Source organism: Phascolarctos cinereus, unplaced genomic scaffold (assembly GCF_003287225.1).
Source record: "Phascolarctos cinereus isolate Bilbo 61053 unplaced genomic scaffold, phaCin_HiC Scaffold_4;HRSCAF=312, whole genome shotgun sequence".
Taxonomy (NCBI): Eukaryota; Metazoa; Chordata; class Mammalia; order Diprotodontia; family Phascolarctidae; genus Phascolarctos; species Phascolarctos cinereus.
Genome location: NW_027555847.1, coordinates 294,769,525 through 294,791,363, shown reverse-complemented (window position 1 = coordinate 294,791,363; position 21,839 = coordinate 294,769,525). Strand labels below are relative to the sequence as shown.

The following is a 21,839-nucleotide window of genomic DNA, read 5'->3' as shown; positions in this document are numbered from 1 at the left end:
GTGTCTTATTCAAGGAAAAGTAAGGAGACTAGTGTTACTGGCTTGACGGGGAGGAAGGTGTGGGTATTAAGGGAGTAGCAATAGCAATGCCAAAAAAAGACGGCACCTGAAATATATTTTAAAAGTACAGAAGATAATAGGGGAAAGTTCAGAAGGAAGCACACTCAACTGGGACGGTTTTTAAACTAAAGAGTGAAATTTATTCTATACTTTTTTTTAGAGTGAGGAGTATGAAATGGAGATGCATGTTTCATGTGCAATCTTCTATAAGTTCTGCTATATGTACATGGAAATGTGCTTTTTTGAGGGAAGGGAATTGTTAAGTTCTTAATAAAAAAAAAACTGTATGTGGGAGAAAAGAATATAGTCAGCCTGATCTGAACAGGGTGATGTTTCCAGATGGAGTGAACCATAGGGAAGAAAAAGTTGTTGAGTGATAATGGCAGGGAGAGGGTCTGGAAGCAGTGCTCCTACTCCTAAGGATGAGAGAAGGTATATTCAGTAGCAGAAAGGTTGGCCAAGGATGTAATGTACTGAGATTTCAAGATGGAAGGATTATGAGAGAAAGCCATCTATTACTAAGAGCAGTTTATTAACAATATAATGGGATTTCATGAGACAAAATGAAAGCGGAGGGAAGTTCCTCTCTTCCTTTCCTGTCTTCCCAAATGCTAGTGCCCTCACTTCCAAATTACTCCACTTTATGTGTCTTTATTAACTTCATATTTATGCTGAAGATATAGTTAATATATACTTGTTTCTCCCATTAGAATGTAAACTCATTACCAGTAGAGATTTTTTCATTCTTTGTTCTTGTATTCCTGGGACCTAGAACAGTGTGGCGTTTAATAAATATTTTTTGTTGACTGAGTGTACTAGGGATACTGGAGAAATAGGGCTGAGATTAAAGGGTATAAGAGAATGGGGGGAACCTGGAAAGATTTACATTAACTGATGCTGAGTGAAGTGAGCAGAAACAGGAGAATACTGTACACAAAAACAGCAACACTATGCAATGATTAACTGTGATTGACTTAGCTCTTCTCAGTAGTACAATGATATAAGACAATTCCAAAAGACTGATGATGGAAAATGCTATCCACATCTAGAGAAAGAACTTTGAAGTCTGAATGCAGATTGAAACATACTATTTTCACTTTTTTTTGGTTTTTTCTTTCTCGTGGTTTTCCCTTTTTGTTCTGATTCTTCTTTCCACATGACTAGTGTAGAAATATGTTTATTATGACTGTATATGTTAACCTATATCAGATTGTTTGCTGTCCTGGGGAGGGAGGTGGGGAAAGAGGGAGGGAGAAAAATTTGGAACTCAATCTTATAAAAGTGAATGTTGAAAACTAAAAAAAAAAATAAGAGAATGGGGGGGTGGTAATGGCAGAAGGAAATTTTCTATGTGAATTACAGGTATTTAGAGGAGAAAATCTCTTATTCACAAAACAGTAAATTATTATATCTTTCCCAGTAAGGATAGCAGTAACCCAGCTGGAGCTAGAATGTCAATCTGAATTTCTGTCGCTGAAGGGAACAGGTGGCCAAATGGCAAGAGGCCAGGTGTCAGGTGCTCCCCCTACCTTCTGCAAGGAAGAGGATGGTTCATTTATATACTTTCCTGCTCAACAAGGGTAGTTTCCTTCCCTTACCATGTTGAATTGATGGAGGACAGAGTAGTAGGAGGGAGGGGATGGGAGAAATCCTTGGTTTTGGGCCTGGGAGCCAGTCTAGGCAGCCAGATGGCCAGAGTCATGTAGGGGTAATAATAAATTCCAAGGCAGTAGGTCTAAAGGTTGTGGATGGGCATTGGGAGTGCAGTATGGAACCAGATTATCCATTCGCTATCGACTACACAAGTCCAGTTTCACTAGTGGTGGCTCACAAAAGCAGCAGTCTTCTCTGTATGTCTGGGTAGCAGAGAGAAGGCCCTAGTTGGCTGGGCCCTAATAGCGCTTTCCTCCAGGTTGATAGATTCACCATATATTAGATTAAACATACCCCTGTGGAGGATTTAGAGGAAGACATAGATAAGAGTCAGAACAGGATCTGGCTTTGAACAAAATGCCCTAGTGTATAAAATATTCTTCCTCCTCACTGGCCTCTCTTAAAACCCTCAGCTTCCAAAAAACAATACTACTCCGGGACCACACTTTTGAGATTTAAACACCAGTGAATATTCAATTGAGGAAGACATTATTTTAAAAGAGAGTAGCGAATAGGAGACATTTCCAAGGAGCAAACATTTAGCAGTGAGAGGCAACATAGTACAGCTAAAATATGGGGCTTGGAACAGGAAGACTTGGGTTCAAATCCTGCCTCCAATACTCAATAGTTCCGTGACTCTAGGAAAGTCACTTAACCATTCTGTTACCTCAGTTTCAAGAGGGCTGGACTTGATAAGTTCTCAAATCCTTTCAACTTTAAATTTAGGATCCTATGATTCTACATGGAGTCTTTTCCTGATACCCCTCAGTTAATGAGTTCTCTTTCTCTCTTTCTTTCCATACCTGCATACATGTTGTATTGGGCCAATAGTCTGAGAATCTAGAATAGTGCTTAGTACATAATAGGTGTTTAATAAATATTGGTTGAACTGAATTGATGAAAAGATTCAGAATCAAGCAGTGATGTGCTCTGCTACAGGGTATGTCCATATGAATAAAATCATAAATCCCCTGAATACTGAAGTATATAAATTTCTTGATTCATTTCCATTTCAAATATTATAATAGTCTAGATTTATTTTTCTAAATTTCCAATAGGACATAAATTCCTTAAAGTAAGCATCTTAATTACAAAGGAACCATGGTGAAAATTACTATCCACCTCCAGAGAGGGAACTGATGAAGTCTGAGTGCAGACTAAAGCATTTTTTTTTCACTTTATTTTCTTGGGGCTTTTGTATGTTTTCTTTTGCAACACGGTTAATGTGGAAATGTTGGATAATCAATATCATATTGCTTACCTTCTCAAAGGTTGGTGAAGAAGGGATGAGAGGGATGGAGAGAATTTGAAACACAGAATTTTAAAAAATGAATGTTAAAAATGTTTAAATTTAATTGGAAATTATTTAACAAAATAAGTAAAAATATTTTTTAAAGGCACAGCCTTCCTACTGCCAGCCCTAGCATACTTGGACATAGTAAGCATTTTTTAAAATGTTCATTGGATTGAATTAAAATGAAAAACTTAAAGGCACTTTTAACTGTGGAAGCATACTGAGGTGTCCTCATTCTATTTCAAGACTACATATTACAAAATAGTAGGACAATAACCTAGTATGAAGTTCTTGGTCTGATCTGAATTGGAACGTCTTTCTTTCATGATTAATTCTAAAACAATGTCCTGCACTGAAATCTTTTTCATATCATTCTTATAAAGAAAGAAGATATATCATCCATGAATAATAATGATAATAAACATGAATGTAGTAATCTTAAGGTTATCAAAGCATATACATGTGTATATGTGTACATATATTCATCTTCTAACAACCCAGCAAGTTAAGTGCTATTATTATTCATATTTTACAGTTGAGGAAACTGAGTCAAAAAGAGGTTAAGTAACTTGTCCATAGTCACACAGTAAGTATTTGAGGACTGAACTCTGGTTTTCCTGACTCCAAGTCCCAGCACTCTATCCAATGTTAAGAAATGATTAGGGTAATGGTCAGACTAAGAGAAGGATGAACTTTTTATTTAACTGAGTTAATTAGAAGTATCTTGAATTTACCTTTGACCAGGCTTAAAGAAGAATCCCTTGGAAAGAGTAATTTCAAAAGTGAACAGTTTTAGGAAAATAATTCTCTAGTTTGTCCTAAAAATCAAATGACTATTCTTTGGAAATCCTTTACCTCCCCAATCCAAAATAATTTTCAGTTCCCCTTTTATGTGTAGTCTTCTCATTAGAATGTAAACTCCTTGAGGGAAAGGACTGTTTTTCTTTTTGCTGGTACAAATATTCCCAGCACTTATTAGGGCTTAATAAATGCTTGTTGACTTGTGGAATTTTATCTTTGGGAATACTATAAATTGTAACTCAAAAATGGCTGCGACAGACTTTCAAAGGCAGCGTGGATAGATGTCCCTTTAGATTTTCTCTCTAAACAGAGATGTTTAAAATTAGAATAACCTAATTAATAGATATGTATCTGCCAAGTCTGTAGACAAAATGCAGAACACAGAATTTTTTTCTTTTACATAAAAATTTATTAAGTGGCTACTATGTGTCAGGAACCACTGTGGATACAAAGACCAAAGTGAGACAAACAGTCCTCACCCTCATATTCTCTTGAAAGAGAAACATAGACCAAAAAGATACGAAATCATTATCCCCAAACCTTTAGTACCCCAAACCTATAGTATCCGCAAAGGATGATTCTAAGATTCAAAACATAGAAGAGAACAAAAGGAAGGCCAAAAAGAATGACAGACAAGCAGGACAGGCAGCTTCGAAAAGCTACAGGTTGAATTCATTACATAGTTTAAAAGAAAAAGCAAGCTATTCAGAATACAGATCCAGAGTAATATATGCAATCTTCTTTCTCCTGTCCTACCATACATAAGGAAATGCCTATTTTATTCAATGTTTGCTATGTTCAAAATAAAAGGGTAATTTAAAAAAAAATTTGTAAAGTTCTTTTCTTCAAACAATCTTTTTAAAGGGGTAAGTAACCTGCTCTAGACCTGTAATACTAATGACAACAGCTGACAATTTTATAGCCCATTAAGGTTCACAAAGTATTTATCATATTATCTCTTTTCATCAACTAATTATCTTCAAAACAACCCTTTGAGGTAAGTTCTATTATTACATCTATTATACAGAAGAAATTGTGTCATTTGAGCCTAAGAAAATCTTGTGAGATAGACAAAGAACACATAATTGTTTAATACCTGTATTAAAGAAAGTGAGGTAAACTGTCCAAGGTCAAATGATTTATTAGTAGCAGATACAGGATTAAAACCAAAAGTCTTCATCTGGCACATCACCAAACACCAAGAAATGGAAACTAAGGAGGATACCCATTAATTGGGGAATAGCTGAACAAATTATGATATAGTATATAAATATAAATATAAATACAATATTGTGTCACAAGAAATGACGAATGGGATAGTTTCAGAGAAATCTGGGAAGACTTATTTAAAATGATGCAAAAGTAAGTGAGTAAAACCAGGAGAACAATTTATCAAAGAACACAACTTTAAGGACAACTCTGAATGACTTAATGATCAGTGCAGTAATCAGCTACAGTTCCAAAAGATAATGATGGATGCTACCTACCTACCTAAATACACAAGATGAGATATGTTTCAGGGCACGGCCTATGTGGAAATTTATTCAGCTAGACTATGTATATTTATTGAAAGAGATTTGTTCTTAAAGGGTGAGATACTATAAGCATATTGGGACAGCAAGGAATAGTTTACCCGTCAGATAGTCTTCTCCATAGGAGGGAAGAATTTATGACCAAACAAGAGACAGAGAACATTATAAAACGCAAAACAGATAAGTTTTATTACATTAGATAAAAAGTTTATGCACAAACAAAACCAACGCAACCAAGATCAGGAGGAAAGCAGAAGGCTGGGGAAAAAATTTTACAGTCAGTGTCTCTGATGAAGGCCTCATTTCTAAATTAGAGAACTGAGTCAAATTTATAATAATGCAAGTCATTCCCAATTGATAAATGGTCAGAGGATATGAACAGGTAGTTTTCAGATGAAGAAATTAAAGCTATCTATGATCATATGAAAAAGTGTTCTAAATCACTATTGATTAGAGAAATGCAAATTAAAACAAATCTGAAGTACCACATCACACTATTAACATAACAAAACAGAAAAATAAGTGTTGGAGAAGATATGGGAAGATTGGAACACTAATACATTGTTGGTGGAGTTGTGAACTGATCCAACCATTCTGGAGAGCAATTTGGAATTATGCCCAAAAGGCTATAAAATTGTGCAAACCCTTTGATCTAACAATGCCACTACTAGGCCTGTATCCCAAAGAGATCATAAAAATAGTAAAAGGACTCGTATGTACAAATATATTTATAGCAGCTCTTTTTGTGGTGGCAAATGTAAAAAACAACAGGAGCTATGTTTCCACAGGAACAACACGTTTGCAAAATACCAAGGAGTCCATAAGAAAATAGCTTGGGCCAAAGGAACAAGCTTGCAAAACCAAGATGCTAGCCATTAGTTGGAATAATACCTGAACAGGAAATGAACCGGTTAAACCAGAACTGTGGTCAGACTGCAAGGTTATAAAACATATATATGAAAATAAGGGGGAGGCCAGAGTACTGGAAAAGAGAATAGTGGGAGATGTAAACAGGGGCAGAGAACCTAGGATGCAAACAGAGGAACTTTTAATTAGTTCATGGGAGGAAGGGAGGCCCCATGGTGAAGGGACATTATAATGAAGCTATCGTATGTAAGTGTGGTGTTTTTTTTTCTATGCTCACTGTGCCTGGTCGAAGGACACCCGATCTTGTAAGATTGCTAATAAAGCTTCCTGGCTTCAACATCAAGTGGTTCATTTCTTCTCACGCAAGAACTGGAAATTGAGGGGATGCCCATCAACTGGGGAACGGCTGAACAAGTTATGGTATATGAATATAATGGAATACCATTGTGCAGTAAGAAATGATGTGCAGGCAGATTTCAGAAAAACCTAGAAAGACTTACATGAACTGATGCTCAGTGAAGTGAGCAAAACCAGGAGAACTATACACACTAACAGCAACATTATGCAAAGACTAATAATTTTGATATATTTACCTCTTCTCACCAATGCAACGATCTAAGACAATTCCAAAAGACTAAACATGGAAAATGCTACCCACATCCAGAGAAAGAACTATGGAGTCTGAATGCAGGTCAAAGCATACTATTTTCTCTCTTTTTTTGCATTTGTTTTTTCTTCCTTGTGGTATTTCCCTTTGGTTCTAATCCTTCTTTACCACACGACTAATGTGGAAATATGTTTAAGATGATTGTACATATATAGCTTATATCAGATTACATGCCATCTTGGGGAGAGGGGAGGAGAGGAAAGGGGAAAATTTAGAACTAAAAAATCTTATAAAAGTGAATATTGAAAACTAAAAATCAATTAATTAAAAAATTAAAAAGCAATCAAAAAAAAGAAAGAAATTTGTCTTTCCTTCTTTTCTTTCAGTGGGGAGAGGGGGAATGGGAAGAGAGAAAATAAATGCTTATAAATTGGAAAAAAAATCCATTATTTTCCTGCTGCTGCCAATAGTCATGGGAGCAATGGATTATTAACTATTTATCTTATCTGTTTCACTTAATCTATCAACCAATATTTACTGAGTCCCAGTACTTGGGAAAAAAATTTGTTGGCCAATAATGTGACAGGATTGAGTGGCTGACTTAGACTTAGAGAACTGAGTGCAAATCCTACCTCTGAATAGATGTATGACCATAGGCAAATCACTGTTATAACCTCCCATTGTCTGAGTTTCTTCATCTGAAAAACAGGAATATGATCATCTACCCTACTTCTCCTTCAAGTGGATATTGTAAAGTTCAATTGAGATAACATAGACAAAGTCTGTTTCAAACCCTAAAGCATCATACAAATGTCTGCTATTATTAGGCATTGTGTGGTATTCAATTCAACTAATACTTTATTAAGTACCATTTATGTGCACAGCATAATGCTAGGCACTGAAAACATGCAAATTTAGATAAAGCATTATCTTGATCCTGGCAGACCATACAGTCTAATGAGGGTATATGATATATACCAAGATACAAAATAATGTAATAATTGCACTAGAAATGTCAATCAAATTACTATTTGAAGAACCCAGAAGGAAAGTACAATATGTACTAGAGGACCAGAGAAGGTGTGTAAGAAACAGATTTAAATAAAATCAGATGATCACAGAATCACAGATCTGGAGAGGGAAGGACTACCAAGAGCCGTTATTTTAGAGATGAGGCAGCTGAGGGTCAGGGAGGATGAATGACCTACCCTCAGCTAACCAAGCAGTGAGCTTCGGAGCTGGAATGGAACCAGCTGAGTTCTCACCCAGCGATCTCCCACCGCCCCACCTGCTTCCTACTTTGGGCTTTGAAAGATGAGGAAAAGGATGTATTCAGGAGAGAAAGAAGATGAGGAAAGACATTCCAGGGACAGGGAATATCATAAGCAACAGCGCAGACACAAGGAAGCCCAGGGCCTGTTGGGGAAAAGAATTTGTCCACAACCAAGAATACACAGTAGGCAGTCATCGTGTGAATGCCAGTCAGCTGAAAGTGAAAGCCAGCGCTAGATTGGGGGAAGCAGATGGAACTTGAACCCCCAACAAAAAATGCTAAAATGCACCCATAAGATATGAGAGGCAGACAGACAGACAGAGACACAGAGACACCGACAGACATAGAGACGAATATACGTACCTATTATGTCTGGAAGTGGTATGAAGAATATGACAGGGAAAATAAAATATAGTCAGGAAGGAAGACTTGGTAACTGTAAATGAGAGATGACAAGGCAAATAAAAATGATGATTACAACATGATTATCAAACTTGAGAGACTTGGTAAAAGTGGTACCACTGAGAGAAATCTGAAGTCTGAAAGGACAAGATATAAAGGAAAAAATAACAAGCTTCATCTTGAAAACTGAATTTGAGATGCCTATGGAATATGTAGGTTAAAACTTCTTGCAGGCAACTAGAGATATGGGAATCTGCTCCCTACTTTCAGAGAGAACAAAGAGCTGAGGGCTGAAACATAGGTAATACTCCCAACTGAGGCTGAAGGAAGAAGAGGAGCCAATGAAAGAGAGAGAAAAGGCATGATCAAAGAGGTAGGAGGAAAACTAAGAGGATACAATGTCAAGAAGACAAGAACAGAAAGGGTTGATCGGCATTGTCAAATGCCAAGATTTTCATTGTTAGGTCATTAGGTTTCTTGGAGAGAGCAGTTTCAGGAGAAATAAGACTGCAAAAGTAAAGAAGAAAATGAATGGTAAGAAAACTAATCTCACTAGCACATATAGGTAAGTGATAATCATGTAACCAAAAGCATTCATTTCAAACTATAAGGTACTATTAGTCAAAAAGTGATCATAGATTAGTCAAAAAAGAAATTATATTCAGCCAACAAATGCCTCAGTAGCATGGCTGGGGAAAAGTCAATAGCATATTCAAAATGGAAATGACATAATAATCAAACAATTAAAGAAAACTGGAGTGAAAATGTAATCTATCCAACAGTTGGAGAGTTGCAGGAATTGGCAGAAAAACCAAGTGAGAACATATTAATGTTTCTATATTAATACAAGAAGGATTAAAAAAAAAAGATGGATGACTTGGAATGCCTGACAAAATGAGGAATCATGTTAGAAACTTGACAGGATAATAGCCAGTAAGTCAGGACTGACTAAGGACGAGCAGACTGCAACAGAAGGTTCAACATAAAGCAGTAAGAGAATTTTTTAAAAAATCAATCAATAAGCATTTATTAAGCACCTATCATGTGTCAGGAACTGTACTACGCTCCAAAGATACAAGAGAGTTCCTTTCCTCAATAGCTTATGTTTGATTGAAATAGACAAAAAAATGCATACATAGGCACATAAAAAATAGATAAAAGCCGAATGGTGAGAAGAACATCAGAAGTTTGGGGAATCAGAAAAGTCTCAAGTGAAAGGTGGTAATTGAGGTGAGTCCAGAAGGAAACCAAGGATTCTAAGAGGAGGAAATGAGGGACTTAAAGGACAGCCACTACAAAGTCATGGAAGCAGTCAATGAAATGCCATGTATGAGGAACAATAAGGCCAGTTTGTCTGGACTGTAGATTGTATGATAGAGAATAATGGGTAATAAGGCTAGAAGGTAAGCAGGGGTTAGGTTATAAATGAATGCCAAATACAGATTTTATATAAACTCTCCTAGAGATAAGAGTCACTGAAATTTATTGAAAAGAGGTCAGATCCTGACTTTAGGAAAATCATTCTAGAAGCAACATAAAGGATAGACTAGAGTGGGGAAATACTTGGATCAGGAAGGCCAATAAAAAGATTTCTGCAGTAGTCCAGGTCAGAAGCAATGAAGGCCTAAAATATGGTTGTGGCTATGTGAGTGGAGAAACAAGGGTAGACAGGAAAAATACTGTGGAGAATCTGGAACTTATGTAAGTAAAGTCTCAAAATTAAATTAAAATTAGTAGAACAGGAAAGAATCAGACAAAAGAGCTTTTTATGTTTTGCACTAGATGGCCTCTGAAGACCCTTTCAACCCTGAAATTCTGTGATTCTTGGAAGAATAAAAGGAATCTAAACTATTCTTACTATCTTATGAATGAATCAATGAAACAAAGCTCTATTAACATATTAAAGAAATTCTAAGGTTTCCAGCCAAGATGACTTCCTGATGAGGGATGCTACCTTTTACCTAATTCCAATAAAAACCTTAAAAATGACACCACACCAAATAATAATCAAGAATCCAATAAGACTCTGCAGTAAGTGATTTCTTTCAATGCAGACATGCACAAAAGGTCGGCCACAAACACATAAACAATTGGAAAGAAGGAATGCCAGCAAAGCAAATGTCCCCACTCAGCAAACCAGATAGCAGCCACACAGTAAAAGCAGAGATAGTTATAGCCTACGAGGCGGTGAGCTAGTAAATTTTTAACAAATGACTCTCTGAAAAAAAAAATACACAGTCTAGATAGTAAACAAAACAATATATCAAGCCCTGATTTATACTGTTTGCCAATTCTGAGGTATAAATGCTCACACTGAAAATTTGCTGCGAGCCGGTTCAAGCTGGCTCCAGAACATCCCTTCCTGTAAGAATCTACATCTAGAGACAGAGAAAGCAGAGAACTTGCCCAAAAAAAGGACCAGGATGAGTAAAAATTGACTAGAAATCTTAGAAGCCACCAGGAGCAGAGTAACCAATGTGAGTGCCAACACTTGGAATGGAACACCCCAGGTTTCCAAGGTTCCTACTATTGTATCTTCCCTGAGACACCGTACAGGACTGAGAATATCAAGTACTCTGAAACTCAAAAGTGGGTGACGGTGGGAGGGCTGAAGAATGAAGGGGACAACAGGACACCTGCTGATACAGAAGTCAGCACAGAAATCCAAGGCACGTTGGGAAAAACCAAGGGTAGAACACCCAACCTAAAAGGAGAGCAGGGAGGAAAGAATGGCCCTGGCGCAACGCCCCCAATTCAAGAACCATAGGCAGCTAGGTGGCAGTGCACAAGGCTGAACTCAGAGTTAGGAAAATCTGAGTTCAAATCCTGCCTCAGAAACTTACTAGGTACATGACCTAGGCAAGTCATTTAACTGTCTACCTCAGTTTCCTTATTTGTAAAAGGGAATAAAAATAGCACTTACCTCCCAGGATTTCTGTGAGAATAAAATTAGATAATATTTTTAAATGCTTTACAAAACTTAGAGCACTAAATAAATGCTCTATTAGTATAACAATTTTACTATTATTATTCAGAAGGTAATGACAGAGTTAAACAGGAAAAGCTAAGAAGCCAAGGGTGGGTCAGACCTAAGGGTTTTAACTGGAGAAAGAGAAAGGATGGTAAATGGAATATGCTAAAGGAGAAAGGAGATAGCTCTTACTATTTCTTATAATTGGGGTACATGAAAGGAATATTATAAAATATTAATGGGATTGGGAGAAGTAGGAATCAGATGAACTTCACTCTTATCCGAACTGGACCAGGAAAACAAATATATACAGTGACTACAACAATGTAAATGGGAAAAATAGTAAATGAAATTGAACACTGTATAATCAGAATAATCAATGCTGGCCCCAGAAATCAGATTTGAACTACCTTCCTTTGGATAGAAAGATGGGAGACAATGGGGTGTTTATACTGTCACACCTGGTTGTAGTCTGCTGGTGTGCCTGAATTGTTTGGTTGTTGTTTTGTGGTTTTTTTTTTAAATCTACTTGAATAAAAAGGTCATTGGTAGGGGAAAGGGAAATACTATATTTGAAAATCAATGAGACATAAAAGAAAAGGCACCATTAAAAGTTTTAAAAAGATAAATAATTTATAAGAAAACTTTTATATAAATATAAGGGCTTCTTCTAGTACCTGTCCACATGGCGACCATTCCCTTAAATGAAAGTAATACAGGCTAGTGAGACTGTGCTCCTCACTCTAAGAAAAAGGTGGTACACATAATCTCTAATCTAATATCTATGACCTCAGGCCCTCTAATCAAATATCTACCCTTCCAACTCCCTTGCTTAGACTTATTTTACCTACTTATAATTGGGATATTCAAAGGCAAGTGAAGTTTGTTTATTTATTTGTTTGTTTACCCTACAATGGAACATTCAGATCCACCTGTTCAAATATAAAATCTTCCCCACACGTGCAAAAATATTTATAGTTGCTCTTTTTGTGGTGACAAAGAACTGGAAACTGAGGGGACGCCCATCAATTGGGGAATGGCTGAACAAGTTGTGATGTATAAATGTAATGGAATACTATTGTACTATAAGAAATGATGAGCAGACAGACTTCAGAAAAACCTCGAAAGACTTACATGAAATGATGCAAAGTGAAATAAGCAGAACCAGAACACTGTACACAATAACAGCCACATTATGAGATGACTGACTTTGATAGACTTAGCTCTTCACAGCAATGCAAGATAAGACAACTCCAAAAGACTCATGATGGAAATTGCTATCCACACCCAGAGAAAGAAATATGGAGTCTGAATGCAGATGGAAGTATACTATTTGCTCTCCTTTTCCTCTGTTGTTGTGTTTTATTGCTTCATTCTTGTGGTTCCTCCCATTAGTTTTAATTGTTCTTTACATAATGATTAATGGGAAAATATGCTTAACATGAATGTATATGAAGAGCCTATATCAGATTGCATGCCCTCTTGGGGGGGGGAAGAGAAGTGGGAGGGGGAGAAAATTCAAAATTCAAAATCTTATGAAAGTGAATGTTGAAAACTAAAAATAAATTAATTATCCAAAAATTAAAAATAAAAATAAATGAATAAATATAAGATCCTAAAGGCCCCTAATATCTGTGGGCTATCAGAATGAGTGGCTGGGATTCAGCTTCCAGCTTCACTATCTCAAATAAAGCTAAAGTGGGAATTTTACTTGCAGGAAGGAGGGGCTTCCTATACTCTTCTGATACAAATAAGTGTGTTCTCAAAATTTGTATAGTAATCAGAAAATCCTGTGGTAAGAATGATTTAGTGCAAGGCTTTGCCTGTGTTCTGTGAAACCCCATACCTAACACATAAGAGACCTAATTGTGTGTTATTTGCACTACAGGCAGGATAATAATAAATAGCTAACATTTACATAGTGCTTACTGTGTGCCAGGCACTGTGCTGATAAGCACTTCATAATTATCATCCCCTTTGATCTTCATAACAAGCATGGGAGGTACTATTATAACCCCCAATTTACAGATGAGGAAACTGAGGCAAAGAGGTTAAATGATTTGCCCAGAGTCACACAGCTAATAAGCTTCTGAGGCCACATTTGAACTCAGGTCTTCCTGACTCCAGGACCAAGGTTCAGTGCACTATAATGCCAACTGGCAAAAGAACAGAACAAATACCTTTCAGTAGCTCTCATTCCTTAACCCTTCAATGGCTACAACCACTTACACACTTGAATATTCATTAAAACAAAACACATACTCAAAAATTCACACAGATCTGACTAATAGAAAATGTTGTAGACTGGAAAACAAAAACCTAAATTAAAGTCCCAAATCTGTTCCAAACTAGTTGGGCAACTTCAGGGCAAATCACTTAACCTCTCTGAGGACTCAGTTTCCTCATCCTCAAAATAAAGGGAATTGAACTAGAAGATCTTTAATTTCTTTCCAGCTGCATGACTCTAAGACCTATGAAAATAAAAGCTCGGGAATGAGAAAATGTGTGTATATGTATGTATGTAGAAAAAGACATAGATATGTGTATACATGTGTGCATACATATATGTATGTATACATGCGATGCCTTTTCCTTTTTGATTTTAAGACATCTTTTCTATTTTAACGCATATTAGTTTAAGCAATCATCACTAAAGGTATTCATACCATGGAAAGAGATCTAGAACACAGTCTAAGTTAAAGAAGATTCTCAGTGAATGGTTAAGTCTTCCTGGTAATTCTGTTTTCAAATAACATCACAATGATCACCTCAAGCCCCTCAGCATTGCAGAGCGTCCTGAAGGAGATGTGTAAGTTCTCAAAGGAGTTTGGCCTGACCATTCAGATGGAAAAGAACAAATGGATTAAGAATGTCTAAGATTACAACATGCTTCTGAGCTTGACCACTGGTATACACACCAAGTTTGTCCATCTATAGAATCTGTATGCGTATGAAGAGAGACAGAGAAAGAAAATACATAGTACCTATGGACTATGAGTTGAGTCCAGAATTGAATAAGAAAAGGCAGGCAGGAAGACCTCTTCCCTCCCCCTATCCCAAGCTTTCCATGTAAGCAAATACTCATCTTTTTGATACAAAATTCTATCAAACCATGTAATACAACACTCTCTGAAGAATTAACAATATCACGCAGACGGTAATGGAGAGGTATATAGTGTAGACAAACAGGCTGCAACATGAAACCAATGAGGAATGTCATCAATGAAGAAGAGAAATAAAAGATGTCATCAAGAAATTATATAAAAAGAAGAGAAGATCAGATGGCCAGAGCCAGAAGGTGCCATGAGTAAAATGAAGATGTCAGAAAAAGGATGGGCAGATATGGTTATGTTGCAATCTATATCATTAACAGAACTTTCCAATTGATGTGACGTTAGATCTATTTAAGTATTTTCATTTCCAACAAAATTTCATTACAACAAAACAATCTAGAAATTAAATAGCACTAAAGCCTAATTATACCACTCACTGCACAAAGATCTGCTCTCAGATTGGATCTCCATAACCTGACTATAATCTACCTCCTCTGTTCCCCTAACATAAATACACCTTATACATTAATCAAACAAGACTAATTACTGTCGCTTAAATACATCCAGTTGACCTCAGAATGTCCTCCTCCCCATCTCTACCTATTAACATCTTATACATCCTCCTTTATGATTTTCAGTTCAAACAGCACAACCTCTGTCAAGCTTTTCAGATGAAAATGCTCTCTCCTTCCCCTGATCTCAGAATATTTTGTACTCCCTCTCCTGTGCTGTAATTTTTATTGGATTTATCTATGTACATGAGAGACATCGAGGTGTAACAGAAATATTGCTTGATCTAATGTCAGATACTATTATATATTATTCTAAGAATACAGAGGCAGAAAGTACAAATGTGAGTTTGAAACCATTCTCTGCTACTTATTACCTGTGAGACTGTGCATAAATTCTTGACTTCAGTTTCCTAATACACAAAACAAGTGACTTGCACTTAGTGATCTTTAAGGTCCAACTTTAAATCTATTATTCTATGATTTTTTATCTTATTACTCCTGTCTTTCCCTTCCTTTCCTCTGCTCTTCCCATACTGGAAAGACCAGAACCCATCCAGGCTATCTGAAAGCTCAACTGCTCAACCAGCTTAGAAGAGATGTGAATCAACAACTCTATTCCTTCTAGTGAGACTGAAGACTACCAAACCTTACCATGACCCTGCCTGTACTCCTTCCAGGTGCCTACAAATCTGACCTCCTGAGAAAAACCAAAGATGGGCCTTGTCATCTACCCAGTGGAACCCTGAGCACTTCTGGGACTTTCTACCCACCCTATAGCTGAACTTTCTTTTACGTGTCGTTTCTCCAATTAAAGTGTTTTCCCTGAGAACAGACTATCTTTTGTTATTTGCATTCCCAGCCTTTACCACAGTACTTAATACACAGTAAGAACTTAGTGAATGCTTTTTCATTCATTCATTCAACCATCACCCCCACTGGACAGTAGTTTCTTTGAGGCAAAAGAAATATCACATTTATATTTGTAACACCCTCTGATCATCGCACAGAGCACTGTACATAGGAAAAGATTAATAAATGTTTGTTGATGAATGAGTGTTGTTTATCATAAAGGAATTTTATCTACAATATGGCTATTGAATAAAACACCTCATCCCAATAATCAAACTAAACTGAAAACACTAAACATGATTAGTTATGATACACTGATATCCAACTCTAACAGGTACATGGCTGTTTTTTTCTTGCTAGGTAAAATGACTACAGTTTAAGTAAGCTGACATCTATCTGGCTTGTGCCAGGCAACTCAAACCAGCATCAAAATATTGACCCCCATCTCCCTTCAGACCCTAAAGGAATCAACCCAGGATGCTGAACCCAAGAGCATTTGGTAACTTTCTTTTTTAATGGACCTTAGCACCTAGTTATCAAAATTAATTAGTTGTTTCTTCTCACTTGGTATCCAAGAAGCCTGGCCCCTGGAAGAAAGCAAAAAGATGCAGTAATAACCTTTAAAAAAAAAAAGCACACATATGACTTGGAGGAAAGGAACTATAATCAATCCCTATGCTACCCAAACCCAAACTATCTAAGTAGCATGATAAAGCTGTAGCGTATGAGTTACTCCAACTGCTGAGCCTTACCAAGGAGGAAACTGAGACTCCCAAAGAGGGGCATAGTCTGCCCAAGGTCACATAAAATGGCTCATTCTACCAAATCTCACAATCTCAACAGAATGTCAAAGATGGCCATATCCTTAGAGATCACTTTGCTCAACACCCTCATTTTACTCGGGAAGAAAGTGAGATTCAGAGTAAAAGAAGCAGATAAAAACCAGTTCTCTTGATTTCCAGGACCATGCTCTTTTAGCCAGGTTGTTCACATTTGGCCTTCCTCGAAGGCAGAAGACACCAGCCCTTCCAAAGCAAAATCAATACAGCCTTCTGAACAGAAGCTATTGATTTGGGGGGAAAAAAATCTTTTCAGCAAGTATCTTTGATTAACTACACTATTTTGCTTTAAGGAAGGGGTCTATAATAGGGGAATGAAAATTGACAGCAAGGTTTAAAAATAGAGCATCTATAAACGTTTACCTAAATATAAAAATTTTAATTACATATATTTAAATTATAAAAGTTAAATAATTAAGTTTATTTAAATATAAATAAATTATTAAAATATTTTAAATGCTCAAAATTGCTAATAACATGAATATAAATTAAAATATCTCTGGTATATGGTCTCACATTCATTAAGTGAATAAAACATTCATTAAGTGTTACTATGTGTAAAGCTATGTGCTTTAAATTGACGTTCAACTGACATAGAGAGAAACATTTAATGTTGGCTGTGAAACAGGCACACCAACTCATTCTGAAGCATTTTAGAAAACAATTTGGAATTATATAAGAAAAATCACAAAGTTGTTCATCACCTGTGACCTAGTGATCAAACTATTAGATTTATACCCCAAGCAGGATACAAACATAAGATCTCTCTATATAAAAAACATTCATAGCAGTACTGGTTGTAAAATAAAAAGTCTGAAACAAAATATCCAATCATTGGGAAATGATAAATGTACATAAATGGAATATTACTACACCATACAAATATATAAAATGATGAAGAATGGACAAAGTAGGACAAAAGAAAAATCGCTACAACTATATAAATGATAACCACTTCAAATGATAAAAAAACCTCAGATCAAAAACCTGAGACAATATCACTAACATATAACACAACATATACCTGTTCTTTTAAAAACAAAGAAAACTCATAACATATAACTGCACACATAAGACTGCACACAAAATCAGTCAAAATCCACTTTCATGCTGTTTTCCTTGTTTGGGGGAATATGTATGGAAGTAGATATAATTGTATTTTGGAGTTGGTGGTGGGAGTAATATCCTTAGGCTTGGCCCAATGCAGGTTAGGCTAGTTTTTCTTTAAAAGGTAATAAAACCGTAATTGAGATTTAACTGGCTCAAGGAACTAAGGCTTCTTGGCTTCCTGGGCACAAGAAACCATAAGGGGCTCCCCCTCAGTTCTGATTCTCAAAGGGCAGACAACCTTGAAGCTAGGGAGTTCCACTCAGGTAAATCAATGCAGGGTCCTAGATGACTATCCTTCCTCAGCTATAACTAAGTAAATCTCCTTTTGTTAACCGTCAGAGTTTCCAGGAGTGTTTCAATTCATTCCAGTATCAAACCAATCTTACTAATCCTAGCCTGGCAACATGGTTTTAGATGATGGGTAAAAAATTATAGCTACAAAATTTTACAAGAGGAAATTATAGAAAAATCCAGTCATCAGGCAGAAAGGCCCAGTAAAATCAATAAGAGCAAGACTTGAGCCTGATTAAAAATATACCTAATTAAGAAACCCAGACCAAAATGACTAAGACCTAACTGCCAGACTAAAAGAGGCTATAATTCAACTTAACTTAACAAGAGTTTAAGTTGCCAAGAGCTATAAAAGGTGATTTTTATTCCTACGAGGTGTGGTGTCTGGAGCAGCGCACTCACGGCTTGGAAGTCAGGGTAGGACTCATGTACTAGGAGACACTTAAGCTGAACCCTGAATTGCATGAGAGATGACAAGAAAAGGAGGTGAGGAAGAAGAGTGTTCCCAGAATGAGGGGCACTGTGTGCAAGATTAAAAAGGTGGGAGAGGGAAAAAAACTGTCTACATAAGGAGTACAGTAAAAGCCAAAAAAGCATATGGACAAAAAAAGGAACAAAAACTTCATAAAATGAAAACTTTCAGCATGCCTTTGACCAAATTCTAGATGGGGCTCATTTTTTTTTTCAATATGAGTCACCAAGGGATTGAAATGATTATTTTGGATGATATACAAAGCATCTTCCTCACTTGGGCAGGCCAAGTATTCTATACTCCCATCCACCTCCCCTCCCCATCCCCTTTACAGATGAGGAAACTGAAGCATAAAGAGGTCAAAGTGACTTGTCCAAGGTCAAGCAGACCTAAGTCCAACCCCTCTTATTTTACATAGTCCAGTGCTCCATGTGATATAATACAGTGTTTCTCTATTTACAGAACAGAAGACAAAGACATGCTAGTATTTTTCTGAATAGAGAACTATACTAAGTCCTTCAGCAGTCAGAACTATATCAGTCTTACCAAGTATTTTTTAAAGAGAAAGTGCATGGCAAAAATCTCCATTTCTGCAAATGACACTTGACTATTATGGATACAGAAATGCTAAGTTAATGTGATAAATGGCAGTAAGATGTCACAAGGCTATATAGAGGAAAAGAATATAAAGTAAAGTATTTGGGGGAAAATAATCTAAACTATACTTGTAAGATGAAAGGATCTAATCAATAATTTCACTTTAGTCTTTGTATCCCTAGAGAGCTTATTACTGAAAAGTGCCTGGAACACAGTAGGTATTTAATAAATGTTTGTTGAGAAGATGGTAGAGAAAAGCCAGGGAGTTGCCTGAGCTCTTCCCAGATTCCCTCAGAAACAACATTAAATCAAGCCTCTAAACAGATTCTGGAGCAAAAGAACCTACAAAAAGATGGAGTGAAACAATTTCCCAGATTAAGATAACTTAAAAAGACTTCAGGAAGGGTCTATCTCACTTGGGTAAAAAGGGGATGGAGGAACAAAGTTCATCATAGACAGGATCTAGGAAGGCCAGTGGGAGGCTCTTAGCCACAGCACAGATCAGCAATTGAGGCTGCTCTGCCCTGGCACAGCAGGCCAGCTGTGAGCTTCTAGCCACAGAACAGAAGGAAAATTGCCAGCCCTGGAACCCTGGGAAAACAGGTATGACTTAGCCAGGCCACTCTAGCACAGTGGGCAAGCTGCCAGCACGTGAGGCTCCAGTATAGAAAGCCAGTGACCAGACTCCTGGACCCCAGCAGAAGCTTGGGACAGGGACCCCCTGTGCCCTAGAAGCATAGTTCAACTTTAAAAGTCACAAAATAGACAAAAAATGGGCAAAAACATAAAAGATCTCTGACCATAAAAAGCTACTATGGCAACAGGGAAGATCAAAACATAAACTCAGAAGAGGACAATAATGTCAAAATGCCTACATGCAAAGCCTCAAAGAGGAATATCAATTCGTCTTGAGCCCAAAAAGTCTTCCTGGAAGAGCTCAAAAAGGATTTTAAAAATCACATAAAAGAGATAGAAGGAAAATTGGGAAAAGAAATGAGATTTATGCAAGAGAAAGTCAACAGCTTGGAAAAGGAAGGACAAAAATTGACTGAAGAAAGCAACTCCTCAAAATATACAATTGGCCAACTGGGAAAAAAATCCACTGAAGAAAACAACTCCTTAAAAAGCAGAATTTGACAAATGGAAAAGGAGGAACAAAAGCTAAGTGAAGAAAATAATTGCTTAAAAATTAGGATCAAGCAAGTGGAAGCTAATGATTCCATGAGACACCGGAAAAACAACTGACCTGAAAAACAGATCCAGGAGAAATAATTTAAGAATTATTGGACTACCTGAGAGCCATGATCAATAAAAAGAGACTGGACAACATCTTTCAAGAAATTATCAAGGAAAACTGCTCTGATATCCTAGAACCTGAGGGAAAATAATAATTGAAATAATCAATTGATCACCTCCTGAAAGAGATCCTAAAATGAAAATTCCAAGAAATACTGTAGCCAAATTCCAGAATTATCAGGTCAAGGAGAAAATACTGCAAACAGTCAGAAAGAAACAATTCAAATATCAAGGGGCCACAGTCAAGACTACACAGGGTTTAGCAGATTCTACATTAAAGGATAGAAGGGCTTGGAATATAATTTCAGAAGGCAAAGGAGCTCACATTACTACCAACAATCAACTTCACACCAAAAGTGAGCATAATCTTCAAGGGGAAAAGGTGTATGTTCAAGGTAATAGGTGACTTTCAAACTTTCCTGATGAAAAGACCAGAGCTGAACAGAAAAGTCAATCTACAAAACTAAAGAGAAGCATAAAAATATAAACAGGAAATAAAAACACATGTTATCCCATAATATCAATAAGGATAAACTGTTACATCCCCACACAGGAAGATGATACTTGTAACTCTTGAGAACTGTGTATCTTATTAGGGCAGTTAGAAGGAGTATAAATTGACAGAAGGTGGGGGAAAAAAAAGATTGTACTGGGAGAAGAAGAAAGGGAAAGGCACAACAGGGTAAATTACATCACATGGGGCACAAAAAACCTTTTACAAGAGGGAAAGAAAGGAGGAGTGAACACTATTTGAGCATTACTCTGATCACATTTGGCTCAAAAGTTTATCTTGCTCTAGGGAAGTGGGGGGGGGGAAGAAAAGCCGGGGGAGCGCCAATAAAAATAAGGGCAAACTGAAGGAGGGTTAGTCAGAAGCAAAAAACTGGTAAGAAGGGACAGGGTGAAAGGAGAGAGAAAAGTATAAACAGAGGGGAAAATGGGATTGAGGGAAATACACAATTAATAATCATAACTATGAATATGAATGAGATGAACTCTCTCATAAAATGGAAGCAGATAGCAGAGTGGACTAAAAACCAGAATCCTACTATATATTGTTTACAACAAACATATTTGAAGCAGAGAGATACACACAAAGCAAAGATAAAAAGCTAGCACAGAATATATTACACTTCAGCAAACATAAAAAGAAAGCAGGGGTAGCAATCCTGATATCAGACAAGGCAAAAGCAAAATGGATCTAATTTAAAGAGACAAGAAAGGAAACTACATCTTGCTAAAAGGTACCATAGAAAATGAAGTAATATCAATACTAAACATTTAGGAAGCAAGTGGTATAGCACCCAAATTATTAGAAGAGTAGTTAAGTGAGTTATAGGAAGAAACAGACAGCAAAACT

At 36.7% G+C, this 21,839-nt stretch overlaps 1 protein-coding gene across 10 annotated transcripts in view; it reads right to left on the bottom strand.

Annotated features, from left to right (window-relative positions):
- The window catches only part of ARB2A (ARB2 cotranscriptional regulator A), a 484,742-nt gene that overhangs the window by 433,380 nt on the left and 29,523 nt on the right, over positions 1 to 21,839 (bottom strand). For 6 of the 10 annotated variants that reach the window (XM_078153129.1, XM_078153135.1, XM_078153132.1 and 3 more), the window contains exon 3: positions 7,447 to 7,512. The exons of 3 other annotated variants lie outside the window; for them this stretch is intronic. In XM_078153129.1, coding sequence (XP_078009255.1) covers positions 7,447 to 7,512 — 66 coding nt within the window. Of the gene's footprint in view, positions 1 to 7,446; positions 7,513 to 8,450; positions 8,524 to 21,839 lie in introns of all 10 variants that reach the window. One more of the 10 variants, XM_078153133.1, reaches the window with a different exon arrangement.